Source organism: Leptodactylus fuscus, chromosome 11 (assembly GCF_031893055.1).
Source record: "Leptodactylus fuscus isolate aLepFus1 chromosome 11, aLepFus1.hap2, whole genome shotgun sequence".
NCBI lineage: Eukaryota > Metazoa > Chordata > Amphibia > Anura > Leptodactylidae > Leptodactylus > Leptodactylus fuscus.
Genome location: NC_134275.1, coordinates 25,217,291 through 25,237,823, shown reverse-complemented (window position 1 = coordinate 25,237,823; position 20,533 = coordinate 25,217,291). Strand labels below are relative to the sequence as shown.

The following is a 20,533-nucleotide window of genomic DNA, read 5'->3' as shown; positions in this document are numbered from 1 at the left end:
ATTGTGAGGGTGTGAACCTAGAGGGCGCTGTAGAACGACCAAAAACACGGTTAAAAAGGTGCACTGTGACTGTGGACCAGTTGGAGGCAGACAGGAGGTCTGTACCAAGAAGACTGGATTCCAGAAAGAGCCCAACTCCAGAGAGGGAGTGTTTCTGGTGACCTGCAGGAGCAGGTGGACTGGACCAGTTGGAGACAGACAGGCGGTCTGTCCTAAGAAGACTGAAATCCAAAAAAAGGGACTTGGTTAAGCTCAGTGTGAGCCAGACTGCTGACAAGAAGCCTTAGAGAAGTATCTTATCCTTAGTAGATAAGTCAGAGTTCAAGAAGTGAGGTATTGCCCTGTGAGTGGGCTAGGCTGTTTGTTATTTTTGGTCATGTTATAAGCGAAATAAAGCCCCTTATTTTGGATTGCACCACCTGATCTGTTTATTTGGCACCCAGCGCCACCAACACCTCTGTTGAGTCCAGGAAAACTGCTACCATTGAGGTTAAATTACCCCCAATTGTCACTATACACTCAGGAGACAAAACATGTGTATGTAGAATGGGAGCTGCATATACAGGCTTAACCCCCTAGCGACCTTTGACGTACTATTACCTCATGGGCGCTAGGTACTTAGCGAACCATGAGTTAATACTACGTCAAGGCAATTCCGCCCGCTCAGCTAGTGATCGGAACCGGGTGATAGCTGTCAACTATTTCAGCAACATCTGCCCACCAAAAGCCAAATAGCGCTCTTTCCATTCTGAGCCCCGCCATGTACCCATACAGATTATGACCACATATGGGGTATTACCGTGTTCAGGAGAAATTGTGTAACAAACTGTGGGGGGCTTTTAATTCTTTAAATACTTGCAAAAATTTAAAATATGGCGCTAAATGGACGATTTATTGGGGAAAAAAAAGTAATTTTTCATTTTTATATCCCAATGTTAATACAATCTGTAAAACAGCTGTGAGGTCAAAATGCTTACTCTACCCCTAGATAAATTCTATGAGGGGTGTAGTTTCCAAAATGGAGTCACTTTTAGGGGGTTTCCGCTGTATTGGTACTCTAGGGGCTCTGCAAATGCGATCAAAAGATGATGCCAATATAAAGCAGAGATATGATAGATAATATTTATTCATGTGTGATATAACTGCCTGAAAAACAGAGAATTTCACATTTTGAAAATTGCAATTTTTTCCAAATTTCCTTTTTTTTTTATAAATAAATACAAAAATATTGATTAGTGTTTACCACTAACATGAAGTATAACGTGTTACGAGAAAACAATCCCAAAATCACTTGTGTAAGTTAAGGTGTAGAGATGAGCGAGTACTGTTCGGATCAGCCGATCCGAACAGCACGCTCCATAGAAATGAATGGATGCACCTGGTACTTCCGCTTGGACGGCGGACGGCCGCTTAACCCCCCCCCCCCCCCGCGTGCCAGCTACGTCCATTCATTTCTATGCGAGCGTGCTGTTCGGATCGGCTGATCCGAACAGTACTCACTCATCTCTATTAAGGTGTCTCAAAGTTATTACCATTTAAAGTAACACATGTCAGATTTGAAAAAAGAGGCCTGGTCCTTAACGCACTTTTGGGCTGTGTCTCTAAGGGGTTAAAAGAATATACAGTATATAGATAAAACTATTTTTGCACTGTTAAAAGTATCAGGCCCCGTTCACACAGCCGAATCTGATTCTCATCTTGCGTCAGATTTCTCCTCAAAATCAGCGACTGACTCTGTTCTCATTCTTCCTACCATTGTATTCAAAGGGAGTCAGAGATTTGTTCAGAACACTGAACAAAAAAATAAGCATCTAGATCTTGCCATGGATTCTGCAGCCGATTCATTGTCTGAGGCCGCATCTTGAGACTCTCCACTGATTACACCCATTCATTAGGGCCTAATCAGAGATAGAGAGGCGCAATGGCAGACAATAAAGAAAGGTCCGCCTAAAATTCTTCTTTATATCTTGTTCACATGAACAGGTTCTATCTACTTATACGGAATAGACTGTATTGCAGTCCACTCCAGTAGGTCTGTCTCAGCAAAAGACACCATATGTTGGGTGTTTTTTTACTGTGGTGCTCATGAGTTGCTACAAAAATGGGCCCACCGAGGCTCTGTCGTCAAAGGTCACTCACAAACCTGGAGCCAGCCATGGATAAACAGACAGTATTAGGGCCTGTTTACATGGGCACAGAGGGGGCGCATTATGGTGCGTAATCCACGTCATAATGTGCCCCCTCACAATGGTGGTCTATGGAGACTGTGAGCTGCCCTTTCTTCAGGCGGATTCCGTGGCTCAACATGTCCACCTGGTGGCAGCAACCTCCGGAGTCGGCCCATTCATTTAAGCCGATTCTGGAGGGGGAAGCAGCAACCGCGACAGTCATGGCAGGCGGGTTTTGAGCCAAGAGTGATGCGGCTCTCCGCGTCACTCTCTGTGCCAAAATCTGCCCCTGCCTTAGACAGTCAAGTCTAAGTTTACACCTCTTATTAGTTGGCTTAAAAGTTCTTGTTACATTTTTGGAGCACAGAAGTGCAATTTTGGCAATGCCCATTTCCAAAGAAGGCATGCCCTTTTTTGATAAATTCAGAAAAATGTCTAAAAAGTGGCTAAGACACTTGATAAATGTAGCGCAGAGCATACTAGATGTTTTTTGGTGCAAATTACACCAAAATGTTTTCTTCATTCTGAAAGGCAAACATCCTGGTGAAGGAAAACCTGTTTTTCAGTGCTTTCATCTAGCATGCTGCATGAGCTAGAAGGACATGTGAACCTTTAACAAAGCATCCGTGTGCACCCTCTGTTCAATGGTCCCCCCACGAGTCGCTACTTGTGAAGATCTATAAAACACTTCTGGGCACACAAATACACGTATGTCCCACTGTAAGTTCATGTCATTTATCAATTAGCCTTGTTATGTGCTCATTAAGCTCACGTGTCATGCTTGATGGAACAGTATACCAAGCTATACGTTTGTGTCCGCCCTGGACAGCAGAGCCTTGGTGGGCAACTTTAGGATGCAACCCATGTGGCCGTGGTGTGTTACTGTAAAAGCCACCACAGATGAACACCGGGAATGCTTCTCGCTGTAGTATATCTGCTAGAATCACTGTAGGACTACTGCATTGGGATGTTTGAAAACTGTGTATGGGACCTGAGGCTGTATTTGATATTTTGTGGATTTCACACTGCTTTGGCTTTAGTTGCAGCATGTAGATGAAACTTGTAGAAATCTCATGCACAGTGATGCAACTGTAGATGGCACCAGGTGAACTGATGGCGAGTTTGCAGCAGCTAGCCTGCTAACAATACTGTGTGTCCCCAGCATTATTTGGGAACTAATTTTGTAAACCTGTAGTCTCAGCTAATTTTGTGTGGAGTCTGCCCATACAACCTGTGGGATATTAAAGAGGACCTTTCATGTCCTTGGACATATCCGGTTTTATATACCAATATAAAACCATTCCTGACAGTCTAGCTGGGCTGTGAGGAACACTTCTACTGTACATAGCACTATACTGTCAGATGGGGCATTCCTTACCGCCCAGGAATGATGCTCCTTACCGCACGCCCTCCTCCAGACAGTACTTGTCCATAGACTAGTACTGGGGGATCTTCTTCACTGCTCACCGTCATTCCTGGGTGGTAAGGAATGCCTCCTCTGACAGTACAGCGCTATGGACAGTACTATTAGGAGGGACGTTCCTCACAGCCCGGCTAGACTGTCACACTGAACACCCTTCTGACGGTGAAGAGATATCGGTAAGGGCACCAATATCTCTTGCACTGAGGCACATAACAGAAAAGTCGACAGTGCGCTGAATTCAGCACACTGTTGGCTATCTAGCGGTATATAAAACCACAGGAGCCCGAGGACATGAAAGGTCCTCTTTAATTGTGCATATTTTATCATGTATCATGCAAAAGAAAAGGCCACATAGTCTCATGTCCCACAGTGGCCCTGTGCAGTATAATGGCTCCCTTATACCCCCTACACAGTATAATGACCCCCTTATTATGTCTAGAGATGAGCGAGTACTGTTCGGATCAGCCGATCCGAACAACACGCACGCATTGAAATGAATGGAAGCACCTGGTACTTCCGCTTTGACGCCGGCTGGCCGCTTAACCCCCCGCGTGCCGGCTACGTCCATTCATTTCAATGCGTGCGTGCTGTTCGGATCGGCTGATCCGAACAGTACTCGCTCATCTCTAATTATGTCCCAACACAGTATAATTCCCCACGTTATTATACATTAACACAGTATAATGGCCCCGTATTATGCTCAAAATCAGTATAATGACCCTGTTACGCCCCCACACACACACTCTAATTGCTGAAAACTAGGACCACGTTTTTAAGTGTGTTTTTGCAAAAAAAAGTGCTTAACAAACCAAATTTTTAGAAACAGAATCCTGTATGCTAGACAAAATAAAATAAATAAATAAAAATGTCTTAGGAAAAGTGTGTTACGAGACTGGAAACTGATTTTTTTTCTGCCTGACTTAAACTGTATGTGAACATCAAATTGCAGCGTTTACGCCACGTGGGATCCGACCTAAAGAGAACCTTTCACCACCTCCTCAAACACCAATTCTTTACATTTTTCAATAGGTGTTGCTCTACTCTTTGGAAATATTTTCTCTAGCCCTCACCATTCCCTAGCAAACATGACTCGGGGAGGAGGAATAAGTTTCCCTCCGAGTTAACTACCTACCTGGGAACACAACCCCAACCCCCTCAAATAATAAAGACTAGGACACCTGTATTCGATTTAAATTTGGCCTGTACAGACCGATTTATTAAACATAGTAACAAAACAATCAACATGTATCACAAGTCGACCGCCATAACAGGCCGCACCTTAACATACATCAAACACAATACAACAAAATATTAAATACCCTACCTATACTAACTTAAAGTGCAACCTACTAAAGATCACAACCAATGGCGGAAAACTCCGCCCCCCAAGTACCCAGACGCATGACACACCACCTCGAGTACCCTTGAACAAAGTGAAGCCTCTCCCCTAAAGGACCCTAGCCCAACTAGAGGACATTAGAGGCCTTCACACCCCACCCCAGAATCCCCATACCACTGATGAGGTCCTTTTACCTGACCACAAAGCCTCACACCCCACTAAAACCCTGCAAACACCAACCCGAAACACTACCAAAAGGGGCGGGTGGGCAGGCCTCCCCCCTGTCATGTCGTCCCTATTCCCTAGTGAATAAGGCCTTGTCTTTGCTGTTAGTTTCAGTACAATTGTGTTCTCTGCTATCGGGTAGGTGACTCCTTTCTGCTCCAGCCCAAAACTGCTCACCTGACAGAGTATAATGGTCCTGAAAGTAACAGAAATCATTACTGAGAAATAGCGGGAGCAAAATTCCAATTGTGCCGGAATCAGTGGAGTGGCATCTATTGCAATGAGTTGGAGAGGTGGTGAAAGGTTCTCTTAAATTTGAGATTCAGGTTCAAGGGTGGCTTTAATATTGTTTTACTTTGGTTTTAGGTTTTACTATATTGCTACTTCCATTGCTACAAAGTCTATTTATCCAAATTGTATAATGTGGCGAAAGTACAAATATGAAAATACTCACAGCTTCCAAATTTTAGTGGACAAGCATGAACATCCATGGGGAAATCTTCAAGGTGCATAGTGCATTCGGCATGAATTGTAAGCCTTGAAACAATTAAAAAAAAAATTGTATAATTTAACTTCATTATTTCAAGTTTATTCTTCTATTTATCACTTTCTAATATACCCAGACTTTTGGGGGCAAGGTATGCCAATTTTAGAACATTTAGGCCTTATTCTCATGCATATGTTTCAGATACATATAATGTCTGCATTGCTTTCAGACAACATACGTATTTACTTATTCATTTCAATGTTTTTATTCAGATGAAGGTCCATACAAATATATATATACAGTGTATATATAAATATATATATATATATAATATATATATATATATATATATATATATATATATATATATATATATATATTATACATAGATAGGAAATACAAACTGATTATCTGCACTGTAGTATATAGAAAACATATCACCTCATGGTGTACAGCAGGGTCCCATTGTATGTAAGCCTCAGCAGCTTGTTGGGTGTAGTCATATTGTGTGCCACAGATTTCTTTCCATTATGGAAGAAGGTGTCTGGAGTCCAAATCTTGCTTGCCAACAAGTTATTCAGGGGTAGAGTTTTTATTGGTCCATCAAATTTCAATCTCTCATCCAGCCAACTCTGTCTAAAGAACACATCTATTGTATATTCCTGTAAAAGAAAGATATTAAGATATGAAGGTGAATCCAATAACACAAATCTCCTATGTCTCCAATGATTTTTATACTTTTGCACAATAAGAACACTTTATTTATAGCCACATTTATAGTGTGTTGCTGCATTCAAACATCTCCAATATTTTTGTTTTTCTATCCATAAAGCTATTTGATTTTTTTTTTTTTTGAACAATTTATGGATTTCTTTGGTGTCATTTTGGAGTAAATGTAAGTTTTTGATCACTTACACTAATAGCAGCGAGGAAGGTTCAGACAAGACCTGTCAGCCACATTAGGCACAATGGATTTTGGTGTTGTGTAGTCCTTCAGGGCTCCCCTCAAAAGACTGTTTCTGTAACTGAACAACTGTTCAAGATTCGCCAACATTGTGTAAGGGCAACCATCAAGCTGTTACACCCTATTGTAACCATTAAAGGGGATATGCAGAGAACTAAAAAGCTGACCAATGCATTGCCTGCTGTTGCAGGTGGGGCCAGAGTGTCATGACCTTATTATTTGTATTTTGGTGTGTGTGTCGGTTGGGGATTTGATCTAGGCCCCTGTGTTCTGCTGGGGTTTCTTTGCCACTGGACCATCGGTTTTGGTATTTGGTGTCAGTCCTGGTATTTGGTGTCAGTCCATACTTGAGGTTCCAGGAATTGAACCTCAGGTGTTAATTATTTGCCATCAACCTATGGGAGGATTCTGGGGCCTTTATAAAGATGAGGGCAGCTCCACTAGTTGCTGGTTTTTGTGGCCCCAACCTAAAATTTGTGGCCCTGGGAGGAAGAGTGTTTTGCTTGTGCTGCAACTGTCTAGGAAGGAGTTTGAGTGTTGTTTGTGTGTGAGGTTGGTTTGTCCCTCCACACTTCTACTCTGCCCTGTCCTTCATTTCTGTTTGCTTGGCACCATCTGGTCTTTATTTTGCCCCAGTTCTGTGTTTACCCTTTCCTCACCTCTCCACTGTCCCTCTCCTCATTTCTCTTGTTTTGTATTGTGTTGTGCTGTATGTCCGTTGTCCAGCACATCCCGTCCTGTTTGTCTGCAGCTGCACCTTGATTTCTGTAGGGGTCACCACCTTAGAATCCCCAGTCCCTAGCTCTCTTGCAGCTCTTGACCTATCTGTCGGCTAGGTCTTCGTGCTAGAGAGCCAGGAGTTGTCGGGGCCAAGGCTAGCTTGGGGGCAGCTGACCACCACCCGTAGGCAGGGCCTAGCTAGCCACCGTAGTGCCAGGGATAGTCTCCTTCCCCTGTTTCCTTAGCGGTGCAATCTGAAGTCCGGAATCTGGGTTTGGACTCAGACACGAATGTGACACAGAGCCTTCGCAGTGCTGTGTGAAATTTGTTAGCTCTATCCTCGCTGTGCTCCAGAGTCCCAGTTTCCAGGTCTCGGGAGGCAGGCCGGAACCTCCGCAGTGATGTGCGGTGGTTTCCAGTCTCCTCCTGAACCGGACGGGGGACTTCCGGTTTCGGCCCAGCGGTGGGCCAAAGCCTATTTAAGGAGAGCTCTGGCCATGGACCGCCACTGGCTATTCAGTTGAGCCTCATGTCCTGGTAGTAAGCGTTCTCCTGTTATCTGATTGCCTCTGTTTTTGATCCCTTGCTTTGACCTTTAACCATGCATTTGCCTCCTGATTTTGTACTGTGGTGGCTTGCCTCTAGACCTCTGCTTCCCGAACAATGTTTTGTACTTCACTACCGCTCCTGTTACTGACCCATGCCGCTCCGCCCAGCAGTGCAGCCAAGTCCATCCCCACCATCTGGGACTCTGGTGAATACCATTGTGGGATTGGAGTTGGTGTGGCCCAAGGGGTGTTGGACACATGGCGCTGTGTTGACCATTTAAATCGGTGTATCTAGTACTGGTTCTCACTTTGGTTCTGAACTGAATCTGCTATCCTAACACCTGCACTGGATTAGCTTACTTACTGATATAGAGGCAGATCCTCCCTTGCCCCCATTCTTGGAGTTGCAGAGCATAGCAGTGACCTGGAAATCCTGTTCCACAGGTTCTCCTCTGATGCACCATGGCCAACCCCGCTCTATGTACAAGCATCAGGAGTAGAACTGAGTGGGTTAACAAAGAGGTAGAGTGCCCACAGAAAAGGCAACCTGTTATGCTCTGCAAACTAAGAAGGGATCAATGCAGGTCCCTCAAGTGGCAATATTAATGGGATTTCAGTCAATTATTTTAAGTCGAAACCACTGTAACTCTATGGAGAACTAGAAATTGATTCTGAAGACCCAAAAGTTGTCACGAAAAAAATGAAAAAATGGAGATTAAAGAAGACTTGTAATATAAATATTATAGATATAGAAATTTCTAAAAGCAGCAAATCAGTTTTTATGATGCAGCTTATTCAGGGTCCTAAAAAGTATATACAATGCACCCAAAAAAGTTCTCTCAACTGTTATCCAAAGGACTAGCTCATTCTGGCACAGGTAAAGAGAGGTACATGTAGTACTGCACTATACTGTAGGGAGGCGCTACGAGGCAGCCAGTCCATGTCTGCACTTCACTAATACAGTGAGTTATTGGAACCTTCAACCAAGCTTGTTATAGTGGTCCAGAAAAGACCATAGTATGTTGAAAATATTGTATCCTAAGGCCACTGTACATTGAGGGACCACAGTATACATCCAAGAAAAAAAATATTCTAGCATTGCAACTTGCTCTATAACATGCAACACCTCAATAAATTGCATCCTATGAATGCTAAAGTATAAATAGATTAAAAATTCTTACCATATCTGTGTCAGAAACTGGACCAAAACTAGTGACATATATTTCTGTCTTAACCTCTGTCACTGAATCTAAAAGAAACACAGACAGAACTATTTCAATACATTTCAAAATAAGAGAACAACTGCAAATTTATGAAAAGCAGATCAATGATGTTGGACATTTTCAGCCAGGGGTCTGCCAAAAATATCAATGTTTGGCATGATCGACCGCTTTTTGCTGACCGTCAGCCAGTTTATACAGACTCATTGTGCATTGTTTTCTTCAACAATTCAACTGTCCCCCTGACTCCGGAGTGTAGTTGTTAATGTTGTTGGCGGGATCCTTCATACAAACAATCCAATACTAAATACATAAATATACTGATACTTTCCTTGCCTCACCTTCCCTGAGATTCCTTGGTGTCTTCTTCCATTCTCCTGGGTGAAATCACGCACCTTAGGGGACCAATGAGGCCTGTGAGTGGACATCAGTGGTCACAAGGTGCATTTGTGCTGAAGGGTTATGACATCAGCGTGCTTCATGTAACTGCTGAGGCCCAATCACGGGACTCTGCAGTCCCACAGGGCACTTGACTTCACTCCAGAGACCAAAAGAGGCCAGACGGAAGGAATGTGGTTATATCTGTTTATTACGTTTCTGTACCTCTACTTATATTCTGTAGTCTGAAGAGACCCAATGGCATAATAATAGTGTTAGGGAATTGCTAGATGAGCAATTCCCTAGTAATTGCTGCTGGAGCCTGGAAAGAAAGGGAATGACAGAGACAGTGAGTCCTAATAATGAACCCACCCCTAGTCCCTGCCTATTTGCCTCAACTACTCTAGTGGTAGAGGACAACTGGACGACAGTCCCTTCCTATGAGGCGAGTGAGAACACAGAATGCAGACAAGGCAAACAACAACAAACGGGTGGTCAGTTAGCCAAGGTGGTCGGAACCAGCTGAGCTGTCTTTGGTTTTATACCACCTAGAAAAATGTTTCTGGTATCCTAAGAAAACTGAGATTAAGTACTAGCTGAGATATCATTAGTTAAAAACAGTCGGGAATGTGATTTTATTTACAACATGAACCAAGTTTTCTTACCAGAACCATTTTTCAAAGTGGTATAAAACCAAGGATACAGCCATTTGAAGTGACCATCCACCTCATTTAGTAAATGCTTTATCTCTGCAATCTCAAATTATCTCACAATACCAATGTGCATGGCCTTTCTCTAGTAAGAGCTCAGTTAGAGGGTTTCTAGGGAGAATGATGTAGTCCATAGTATAATAAAAAGGCATATAGGACCTAGTTGGCACCATTCTGCTGGTTGAACCGAGTCTTATTTCCATTATTTACACCTACTAATAGTAAAAATCCTTACCTCCTAGTCCTGGCCTTAACCTGTTGTCATATCCATCAAGAAGTCGGTCCAGGATCCTGGTGAATAAAGTGATATTGTCCTTGCTGTCATCAACAACTTCTGGAGCATGTTTAGGTGACAACCTGTGCAAGAAACCATAAAAGGACAATTAAAGCTTCATTGCAGATTTACAGAACTATGAAATGACAGTATATGACACTATTGTCATCACGGTTACTAGAGTTTAATAGAAATTGGTGGAAAACTATAAAAAGCAGATAATAAAATGCATTAATTAAAGAATTAGTTACATATAAGATCCATTTCAGGATTCATTAACTAAGCTCACTTTCACATAGGTGTAACCAATATGTACCATATTGCGTACCAGGAAAGCTGGTATGAATTCAGCGCATTGTCAGCTTTCTAGCGGCATATCATAAGTTAAGTTCCATCTTCATCACATCTACAGGGTGGCCATAAAATAACCTCAGGTGTTTGGAGTCGTGTGCAGGCTGACCCAAATGACGGAATTGCCTGAAAATTTGTATGTGTGCTAATCACGGCATGGGGAAGCGGGGAAAAAAAAAACAAAAAAAAACTAACCCTAAAAATCATCACCAACTACTTCCTCATGACAATGACACCCGCATGACATTTGCATTAATGTTTCTGGCCAGAGTAGAAGTGGATATCAATTGGCCATGGAATATCCTGTGGAGCGACAAAGCGCATTTTTACCTGAATGGAACGGTCAACACACAGAACTGTCGAATATGGGCCACCGAAAACCCGCGTGCGCTCAAGGGGGTTCCGCTGCATTCGGCCAAGGTGACCGAGGGTTACATTCTCTTTATAAATTACATCGAGGCAGACATACCACCAGTACAGCCAGGTCAGCTGCACAGAGGGCAGGGGGCCAGTTTCGTAAACCTTTAGTAATTATCTCAGTTTGAGGAAAGATATAACTAGTGTGTCCAGCAGGTGGCAGCATCACACAGTTGGAAGTTAGCTGAGTTGTCAATGTGATGCATGGAGGGGGCAGCCCACTTAAAGATGAAGAGAGAGGAGGGGCAGTTTCTGGCTTTCCCCCATAACTTCTTGCTATTAAGATAAGAGATAAGATAAGATAATCCTTTAATAGTCCAACCATGGGACCAACTGTCATCCATTGAGTTAGATTATGCCAAGTCCAAACAAACACTCAGATGGCAGATGCGTAAAATGTACAAACTATCAAGCAATTCTGTCACATCATATGCCAGAAATATTTTGTTAAGAATCACTGATTTCTATAGTTCTACAATACATAGTTCTTTTCCTTTCTTATGAAAGTGGATCAGGGAAGACCCAATGACAAGAGATATGTGTGCTGAATATTTATGCAGATCATGGCAATTACGTAACATCCTTATATTTAACATATAAAATAAAGATCGGAAATGCTTTGACCTTACTAACAGTAAATAGTGATATCTCTGAAATTTGGGACTGTAAATTTCCATATACATAGAAAAAGCCTGATAATATGGATACAGGATAATAACAGTAAGGCTGGTCTTACACGACCATATTGAATGTACACTAGTTGCTGATTGGCAACATAGACTCCGCAGATGTCCGTGTCCTGCCGAACTCTCCCATAGAGTTCTATGGGCGAGTCCGTGCAGTGCCACAATTCGCCATTATGGACATGTGCTATAAATTGCGGATCACTGTTGTGGCCTGCCACACCACGGATAAAATATCCAGTGGTATAAGAGGCCACATTGAATATAATGTGTCCGCAAATGGTCCGCAATTGAAAACCCTCAATTAAGGACCATTTACCGACTTACATTACGGCCGTGTAAAACCAGCCTAATATATTACAGAAGGAGACACACATAAACTCAGAATAGCAGATAGGAGAAAAATACTAGGAGTATGCTTACAATTCAATGAATGGGGCACCAGTTATTCTTATTGTACAATGAATGGGGCACCAGGTATATGTATTGTACAATGAATGGGGCAGCAGATATTCTTACTGTATAATGAACGGGGCACCAGGTATGCTTACAGTACAATGAATGGGCCACCAGGTATGTTTACAGTACAATGAATGGGGCACCAGGTATTCTTACAGTACAATGAATGGGGCACCAGGTATGTTTACAGTACAATGAATGGGGCACCAGGTATGTTTACAGTACAATGAATGGGGCACCAGGTATTCTTACAGTACAATGAATGGGGCATCAGGTATTCTTACAGTACAATGAATGGGGCACCAGGCATGCTTACAGTACAATGAATGGGGCACCAGGCATTCTTATTGTACAATGAATGGGCCACCAGGTATTCTTACTGTACAATGAATGGGGCACCAGGTATGCTTACAGTACAATGAATGGGGCACCAGGTATTCTTATTGTACAATGAATGGGGCACCAGGTATGCTTACAGTACAATGAATGGGCCACCAGGTACTTACTGTACAATGAATGGGGCACCAGGTATGCTTACAGTACAATGAATGGGGCACCAGGTATTCTTATTGTACAATGAATGGGGCACCAGGTATGCTGACAGTACAATGAATGGGCCACCAGGTACTTACTGTACAATGAATGGGGCACCAGGTATGCTTACAGTACAATGAATGGGGCACCAGGTATTCTTATTGTACAATAAATGGGGCACCAGATATTCTTACAGTTCAATGAATGGGGCACCAGGCATTCTTATTGTACAATGAATGGGGCACCAGGTATGCTTACAGTACAATGAATGGGCCACCAGGTACTTACTGTACAATGAATGGGGCACCAGGTATTCTTACTGTACAATGAATGAGGCACCGGGTATGCTTACTGTACAATGAATGGGGCACCAGGTATGCTTACTGTGCAATGAAAGGGGCACCAAGTACTTACTGTACAATGAATGAGGCACCGGGTATTTTTACTGTACAACGAATAAGGCACCGGGTATGATTACTGTACAATGAATGGGGCACCAGATACTTACTGTACAATGAATGGGGCACCAGGTATGCTTACTGTACAATGAATGGGGCACCAGGTATGCCTATACCTTTGAAGGTTGCTTTAAACACTACAATGCTAAGATCATTTGTTTTGTGTCAATTCTGTAACGGATAAATTACATTTTCTTTCTTTCTTTCCATTTTTTGCAGATTTTGTTGTCAGCGTTGGTGCCAGACAACTGTCATCCATTGAGTTAGATTATGCCAAGTCCAAACAAACACTCAGATGGCAGATGCGTAAAATGTACAAACTATCAAGCAATTCTGTCACATCATATGCCAGAAATATTTTGTTAAGAATCACTGATTTCTATAGTTCTACAATACATAGTTCTTTTCCTTTCTTATGAAAGTGGATCAGGGAAGACCCAATGACAAGAGATATGTGTGCTGAATATTTATGCAGATCATGGCAATTACGTAACATCCTTATATTTAACATATAAAATAAAGATCGGAAATGCTTTGACCTTACTAACAGTAAATAGTGATATCTCTGAAATTTGGGACTGTAAATTTCCATATACATAGAAAAAGTAATGTTAACCCTTATATGACCAGGGGTGAAATCAATTATGGGAATTTTTGAGACCACTTAACTTTTCTTTTTATCAAATCAATTGATATGATATCAATTAACAATATGGTACATAGTCACATTATGGTTGGTAAACATTTAACTAAGTTGTGGGGAGGATGGAAAAAGGGTTTGGGGTGTGGCGCTTATACTTTACCACCAGTATAGCATCTCTTTATACTAGTTATTCAGGTTTTGGATAATTCAGGTTTTGGATAAAGAAGGGGAAAGGAAATAAAAGAGAAAGTTTGATGAGGATTCTAGGAGAGAAGTGTGGATGTAGGTAGGGATTGGAAGGGAAAGTGAAAGATGGCCTTAGTGAGTAACACAGCAAGGAAGAGGGAGAGGGTGAGGGAGGTAGCAAGCAGGATACGGAGATTAGGAGCTGGATACAGGGATGGAGAAATCAGACATTTGTAAAAGGTCACATAAGGGATTCTCTATGCTGTTGCCAGGGGGACCATATTTGTGTAAATTGGTTGGTTGGCTCCTCCACACAGTAGATTGGAGTGACTTTGTGTGCCTAGTCACAGACTGTTGGATCAGCACGATTAGTGATTTTGCTGCTGCTAATAGGTGGGTAGCTAAAGACTTCTTAGATGAAGTGAAGTCAGGGGGTTGGTAAGGTAAAAGCCAAAAAAGGCATAGTGATTTTTTTTGTTGTTAAGATTGTGACATATGTTGTTAAGATTGAGTTCGATATCTAACCAATAAGGTTGTATTTAAGGGGCACTGCCACCAAATGTGAAAAAAAGGTGCCTAGAGAAGCCATACAGTGCCAGCAGGTTGCATTCTGGAGGGCTTCTAATATTCTATACCAGTGTGCCAATAATTTGTAGTGGCTCTCCTGAAGTTTGATGCACTTTGAAAAATCATGGGAGTTTAAGTAAAGAAACAAAGAACAGCACCGAGCTGCATATGGTGAAATACCGTTGGAAAAATTGAAAAGTGAGTGTAAGAGCTCCTCACCTTTAGTGGTTGAAATTACAACCATTCAATGTGCCTGTGGACCACTTCATAGGGGGTGTCCTACCCCAAGTAGTACAGCTGCAGGATCCGTGCCACCCTTGGTGTCAGTAAACGTCAAAAGAGGACCGGAGGAAACAGAAAGGATCACCGCACTTCAGTCCAACGTGAACAACTAGTATTCTTTATTGATATCGAAAGAAACACAATGCGTTTCGGGCATGCTGCCCTTTTTCAAGTGTATAAACTGTCTTTTGCCGAGCTGGATGCTTACCATAATGGTAAGCATCCAGCTCGGCAAAGGACAGTTTATACACTTGAAAAAGGGTAGCATGCCCGAAACGCGTTGTGTTTCTTTTGATATCAATAAAGAATACTAGTTGTTCACGTTGGACTGAAGCGCGGTGATCCTTTCTGTTTCCTCCGGTCCTCTTTTGATGGGAGTTTAAGAGAATGAAACATCTCTACTTAGCCAAGAGTTGCAACCTCAGCGCCATTTCCCAAGAGAGGAGGTAAGCAGGCCTTGATGGATTATCCACAAGGAGTAATTCTGTGTATGCGTGATGATCAGCGCCGCACCTCCCATGAGGCGACCTGAAGCGACCGCTTCAGGCGGCGCTATGCCAGGGTCCTAGGGAGGGTGGCATTTTTGCTTACCTAAGCCAGTCCAGGACAAGCTGGCTGACAAGGAGTGGTGGATTGGGGAGGTCGCTGGAGCAGCGCTGCTCCAGCGGCCTCGCCTCACGCTCAGGCAGAGAGCAGGTCTTCTCCGTGCCTGCTCTCTGCCTGCTAACGCCGCTAGGCCCCACCCCTTCGCTCAGCCCCGCCCCCTTCTCTCCGCCCTGCCCCCTCCGCTCCACCCCCTCCTCCCGGGTGGGGGCTTTCTGTCGTCCGCCTCGGGCAGCGAAACAGGCAGGTTTACCCCTGGTGATGATCATGAGCTCAAACCATGTAAGCTCTCTACATTCAGTAGAGGAACGTAAGAATTGGCCATAGACTCTCTGAACCGAGTGGACATGTAATAAGTTGGTCAGTTTTGGGCAAAAGATTGTTGTATATGAGCTCTATTACTGCAATATGAACAACAAGGTTCCATAATTTGGTGTCGTAATGTGGACATGCCGCAGCCAAAGTTGGCATGACCACCGCTGAGGTTAATGGTGATCTGGCAGAAAGCAATGTCTGCTTTAAGTTTTTGTCACTGCAAATTGATACGGTTCCTTTTAAAAGAGGATGTCTTTTAAGTGAGGTCGTGCGCTTGTTGTGACCACAGGAGTGACCAGAAGTCAATACAGTGTCACTGGGTCCACCCGTGTCTTTTTTTTTTGTAATGCCACCTGGTCCAACCACCTCTGTAAGTTCCTTCTAATGATTTTGAGACTACCTAACATTTAAAGAATTATTTAAGGATTCCTTGTAGCTATAGATGAGCAAAACAATTCAACCACAAACCAGATTTGACCCAAATATTTAAAACTGTTTTTTAACGAAACCGAATAAAAGCTGATTCATCTCAGATAAACTAAAGTTGCCACCGCCACATCTATTGAGCATGAAATACAGAAGAGATACATGTGTATAAGTCACTGTGTGACATTCTAGCACCGCCTGATATCAGCTGACTGTCTCTCAGCCAATAGAGGAAGGTGGACACCTACAGGGCTTATGTCATAGTCATATACATTATATAAGGTGCTGTGGGCTTGAACACAAGATATTACAGTAATGGTGGAACTAGAGAAGGGTCAGTGTTTCATGTCAATGCATCATACAGCGCAATCAGTTCTGAAAAGCTCATAATTGAAAGCAATAGATAGAAGTGAGGGAGCATATCTGTGCTGCTGTCAGTTCTGCTTTTTTTTGCTTTTTGATTTTTGAGGGGTAAGAGTTTAGATTTTTTTCATTAAATACATAGAAATTACTGATTCCATCTGTGCAAGTCTAAACAAAAAAAATGCTTTTTTTCCTGTTTTCACCAAATATACAGCCTAAGGGTGCATTCTCACTTCGGATACGCTACTGATTCTGAACGTTAAAACACGTTCAGAATCAGCGAGTATAAAGCAGATCCCATTAATTTCAATGGGAGTCGGCATACGAGCGCTCCCCATTGAAATGAATGGGCTGCTTTTTTCTCTATGAGCGCTCCCATTGAAGTGAATGGGAAGTTAGAAGCGCTCGCGTGTACGGCTCAGAATGAGCCGAGTGCTTACACCGTGTGAAGGGGCCCATAGAGAAAAAAGCAGCCCATTCATTTCAATGGGGAGCGCTCGTATGCCGACTCCCATTGTAATGAATGGGATCTGCTTTATACACGCTGATTCTGAATGTGGTTTAACGTTCAGAATCAGTAGCGTATCCAAAGTGTGAATGCACCCTAACAGCCTGAGCTAATATGAAAAAATACTCTTGTTATTTAATGTTTTTTTTTTTACTGCTCACACAGCATGACGGATTGTTAATCTGAAAAAATATTCACTTGTTCAGCATTTTTTTTTGTTGCTGCTCATATATAAAATCTTAGAGCCTTCGCAAATCACAAAAAAAATTCTAATTTAATCTTTTTTTGTTGTTCACCCAATATGCAGTTTAACAGCCAGCACTAATCTGAAAAAAAACCTCTCGTTATTTAATTTTTTTTATCTGTTCTGCTCACTCAAAATACAGTGTGTTAACCTGAAAAAAAAGTTAATTTATGAAGTGTTTTTTTCCTGTTGCTGCTTATGTACACAGTATTGTAGCCTGCTGCAATCTAAAAAAAACTTTATTACTTAAGGTATTTTATTTCTTAACCAATGAACAAGGTGACCCGGGCTGCTAATCTGAAAAAGCAAAATCACAGTTTAAGGTTTTTTTGTTTTTTTTTAAATTATCCAATATACATACAAACTGCTGCCATTTTATTTATAAACTGACTGATGCAGTTCTAGTTTAATACTCACTGACCAAATGTCCCTTCTAGTACTTTGCTATTTTTTAAAAAATAGTTTGTTCTCTTTTGTAAAAAAAAAAAAAAAAAAAAAAAAAAAAAATCACACAGTGTCAGAATTGTTGCCAATCACTATTATACGTAAGCATTGTGCAGTACAATGACTGTAAAAAAACAGGGCAGGGGACATTATATCTGCAAAATAGTCACATTTTGTAGTTATTTGTGCAATCGCACTTTAACTGCACACATCATGGCTGTAAGCAGAACATGCAGTCAGAGACATCTTACAGTCAAATATGTTTGTCTTACCCTTTTCCTAGGGGCAGTAGACACATCTGGAGAAGGAATCCTAGAGCAACCAGTGATAGTAAAGATGTCTCTTCCTGCCCCTGCGCCATGAGGGGGCTGTCAACAAGACCTAGAAAGTAAAAATATATTTATAATGCTCAAATATTCCAACATCAAATTATTCAACATTTTCTTTACAAAACAAATGAAAAAATCACAATAAGTAAAGAATATACTTATAACCGCTATAGCTACCTATGGATGGATCCTATCTATACTGGTAGCTTATGTCAATTGAAGACTTTTCCTAAATATATTGCTTTAGAAATTCTGCTTTGTTTGCCTGCTATGTGAACTTATTCCTCCCATTGTTTAGACAGCGTTGTCATTACCACAGACCTGTGAGATAGGAAAAGTGCAGTTTACTGATAAAGCCAATAAAATACTTTCTGTACAGGTATGTGCATATTATCTGATCTGCATAAGTATTGTGATACTGCAGGGTCCCATTCAAACAGGAAGTGAGAAGAAGAGACAGAATTCAAACTGCTGAAACAAGGAGATGGGGAGACCCCTTTAATGTCTATGGCTAACAGACAGTAACGGATCGTTGGCCGTTATACTATCCGTTATTACTGTCCGTTTTATTCTGCGCATGCTCAAAAAGCATAACAAGAGCAAGAAAATAGACAATGTATCTGTTTTTTAACTAATCCATTAGACAGCAGATTATAGAGCATGCGGAGCTGAACAGACTGATGTATAGGTTTGTGAAATAAAATCCAGTTTAACTAATTGAAGTTTCTGCTCTTTCTATGTCGAGAAGTCAAGGAAGTGTTGACAGTTATCCTTGTATGTAAAGTCATATGATAGGACTGCCTCCTTGACTTCTCTACACTGAAAGATAAAAAACTTCAATAAATAACAGATAGTACTGAATCTTTTCCCACAAATCTTAAGATTCAATCTTCTCAGCTCCTCCTTCTCTATAACATGAAGTTGGACTATGGTGCAAGATGATAAGTGGGGGGCCCTGCTGTGCAATTGACAAAAAGGGGTCCAGAGAGAAAGTATACTGATCAGTCTGACGCAGCATTTCTCTTCCTCCAAACACGGCGAGTTGAGTTAATGCCAAAGAGCTCAATTTTTATCTCATCTGACCACAGCACCTTCTCCCAATCACTCTCAGACTCATCCAGATTGGTCAGATGAGACAAAAAATGAGCCCTAATGCTACACTTAACCCGAAGTCCCTACTTATTTGCCTCAAGTATCCTAAGCGGTAGAGGACAACTGGGCAACGATCCCTTCCTATAATAAGTGAACACTGACCACCAACAAGACAAATAACAAGGATGGGTGGTCAAAGTAGCCAAGAGGTCGGAACCAGATGGGCAACTAGGTACAAAATCAGAGTACAGAAAACTAGTTAAAAGGGAAAAGCAAAGGTCAGACTATAGATAATCAGAGAAACAGTAAATGCTGGCACGCTCTAAGATACTAATAGCAACAGCACCCATGTGTGGACTAATGGACTGTATATGCGAAGCTCGTAATCCACCCCAGACGTGATTGGAAGGTAAGTTGTCAATCATAGAACAACTAACGTTAACTCTTAGCGATCCAGAGGGAACTCAGTACAGGCTGGACTGATACACTGCAACAAACTCTCTGCGGTGCTAAAACAGAATACAGCTGGAGATACAGGAGAAGGAGATCATAAGTGGAAACACCTTCTGCACCGTACCATGCGGCCAAAGTCTGAACTGGTAAGGATGTTACATTTCTAAAGAGGACTTGTACATAAATTTATAAGAGCAATGCTCCTTTTCGCTTCCTTCCTCCCCTTCCTCCCAAAATATACTTTGGGAGGAAGGGCAGCAAAGAAACACAGCTCTTGGTTTAGCAATTGGTAATCCCCTCATTAATCTAATATTTATCATGTTTCAAGCGGATAGGAGATAAATATTTTGGTCTGTAATACCCCTGTAAAGTGTAAAGTTAGAGGATTTCTGACAACAACGATTACTGTCTATTTTTCAGGCTTCAACTATTTTGAGGTATAAAATCAGTGTTTAAAGGGGTTGTCAACTTTCATACCAATATTATTGTTTGTATAGTGAAAGATTCTACAAGTTTCCAATTTACTTTCTGTATTGATTCTTATAGGTTCTCTAGAGCTCTGCTTGCTGTCATTCACATTATTTACTTCTTGTACAACCTGTTTGATGTAAACTAAACCTTTACAATGTACAAATGCGGCTGCTGACATTGAAAGAACTTAGGGAGGATCATCTGAAGCTTTTAATATTTAAGCAACTCCTTAAAAAGTGATCTTTACAA

At 41.9% G+C, this 20,533-nt stretch overlaps 1 protein-coding gene across 1 annotated transcript in view; it reads right to left on the bottom strand.

The window, feature by feature from the left end:
* GABRA3 (gamma-aminobutyric acid type A receptor subunit alpha3) overlaps positions 1-20,533 on the bottom strand; it is a 66,743-nt gene that overhangs the window by 27,104 nt on the left and 19,106 nt on the right. The window contains exons 2-6 of the mRNA XM_075259381.1: positions 18,212-18,320; positions 10,418-10,539; positions 9,056-9,123; positions 6,084-6,304; positions 5,610-5,692 (exon numbers count right to left, since the gene is read on the bottom strand). Coding sequence (XP_075115482.1) covers positions 5,610-5,692; positions 6,084-6,304; positions 9,056-9,123; positions 10,418-10,539; positions 18,212-18,300 — 583 coding nt within the window. The 5' untranslated portion in view covers positions 18,301-18,320. The remainder of the gene's footprint in view (positions 1-5,609; positions 5,693-6,083; positions 6,305-9,055; positions 9,124-10,417; positions 10,540-18,211; positions 18,321-20,533) is intronic.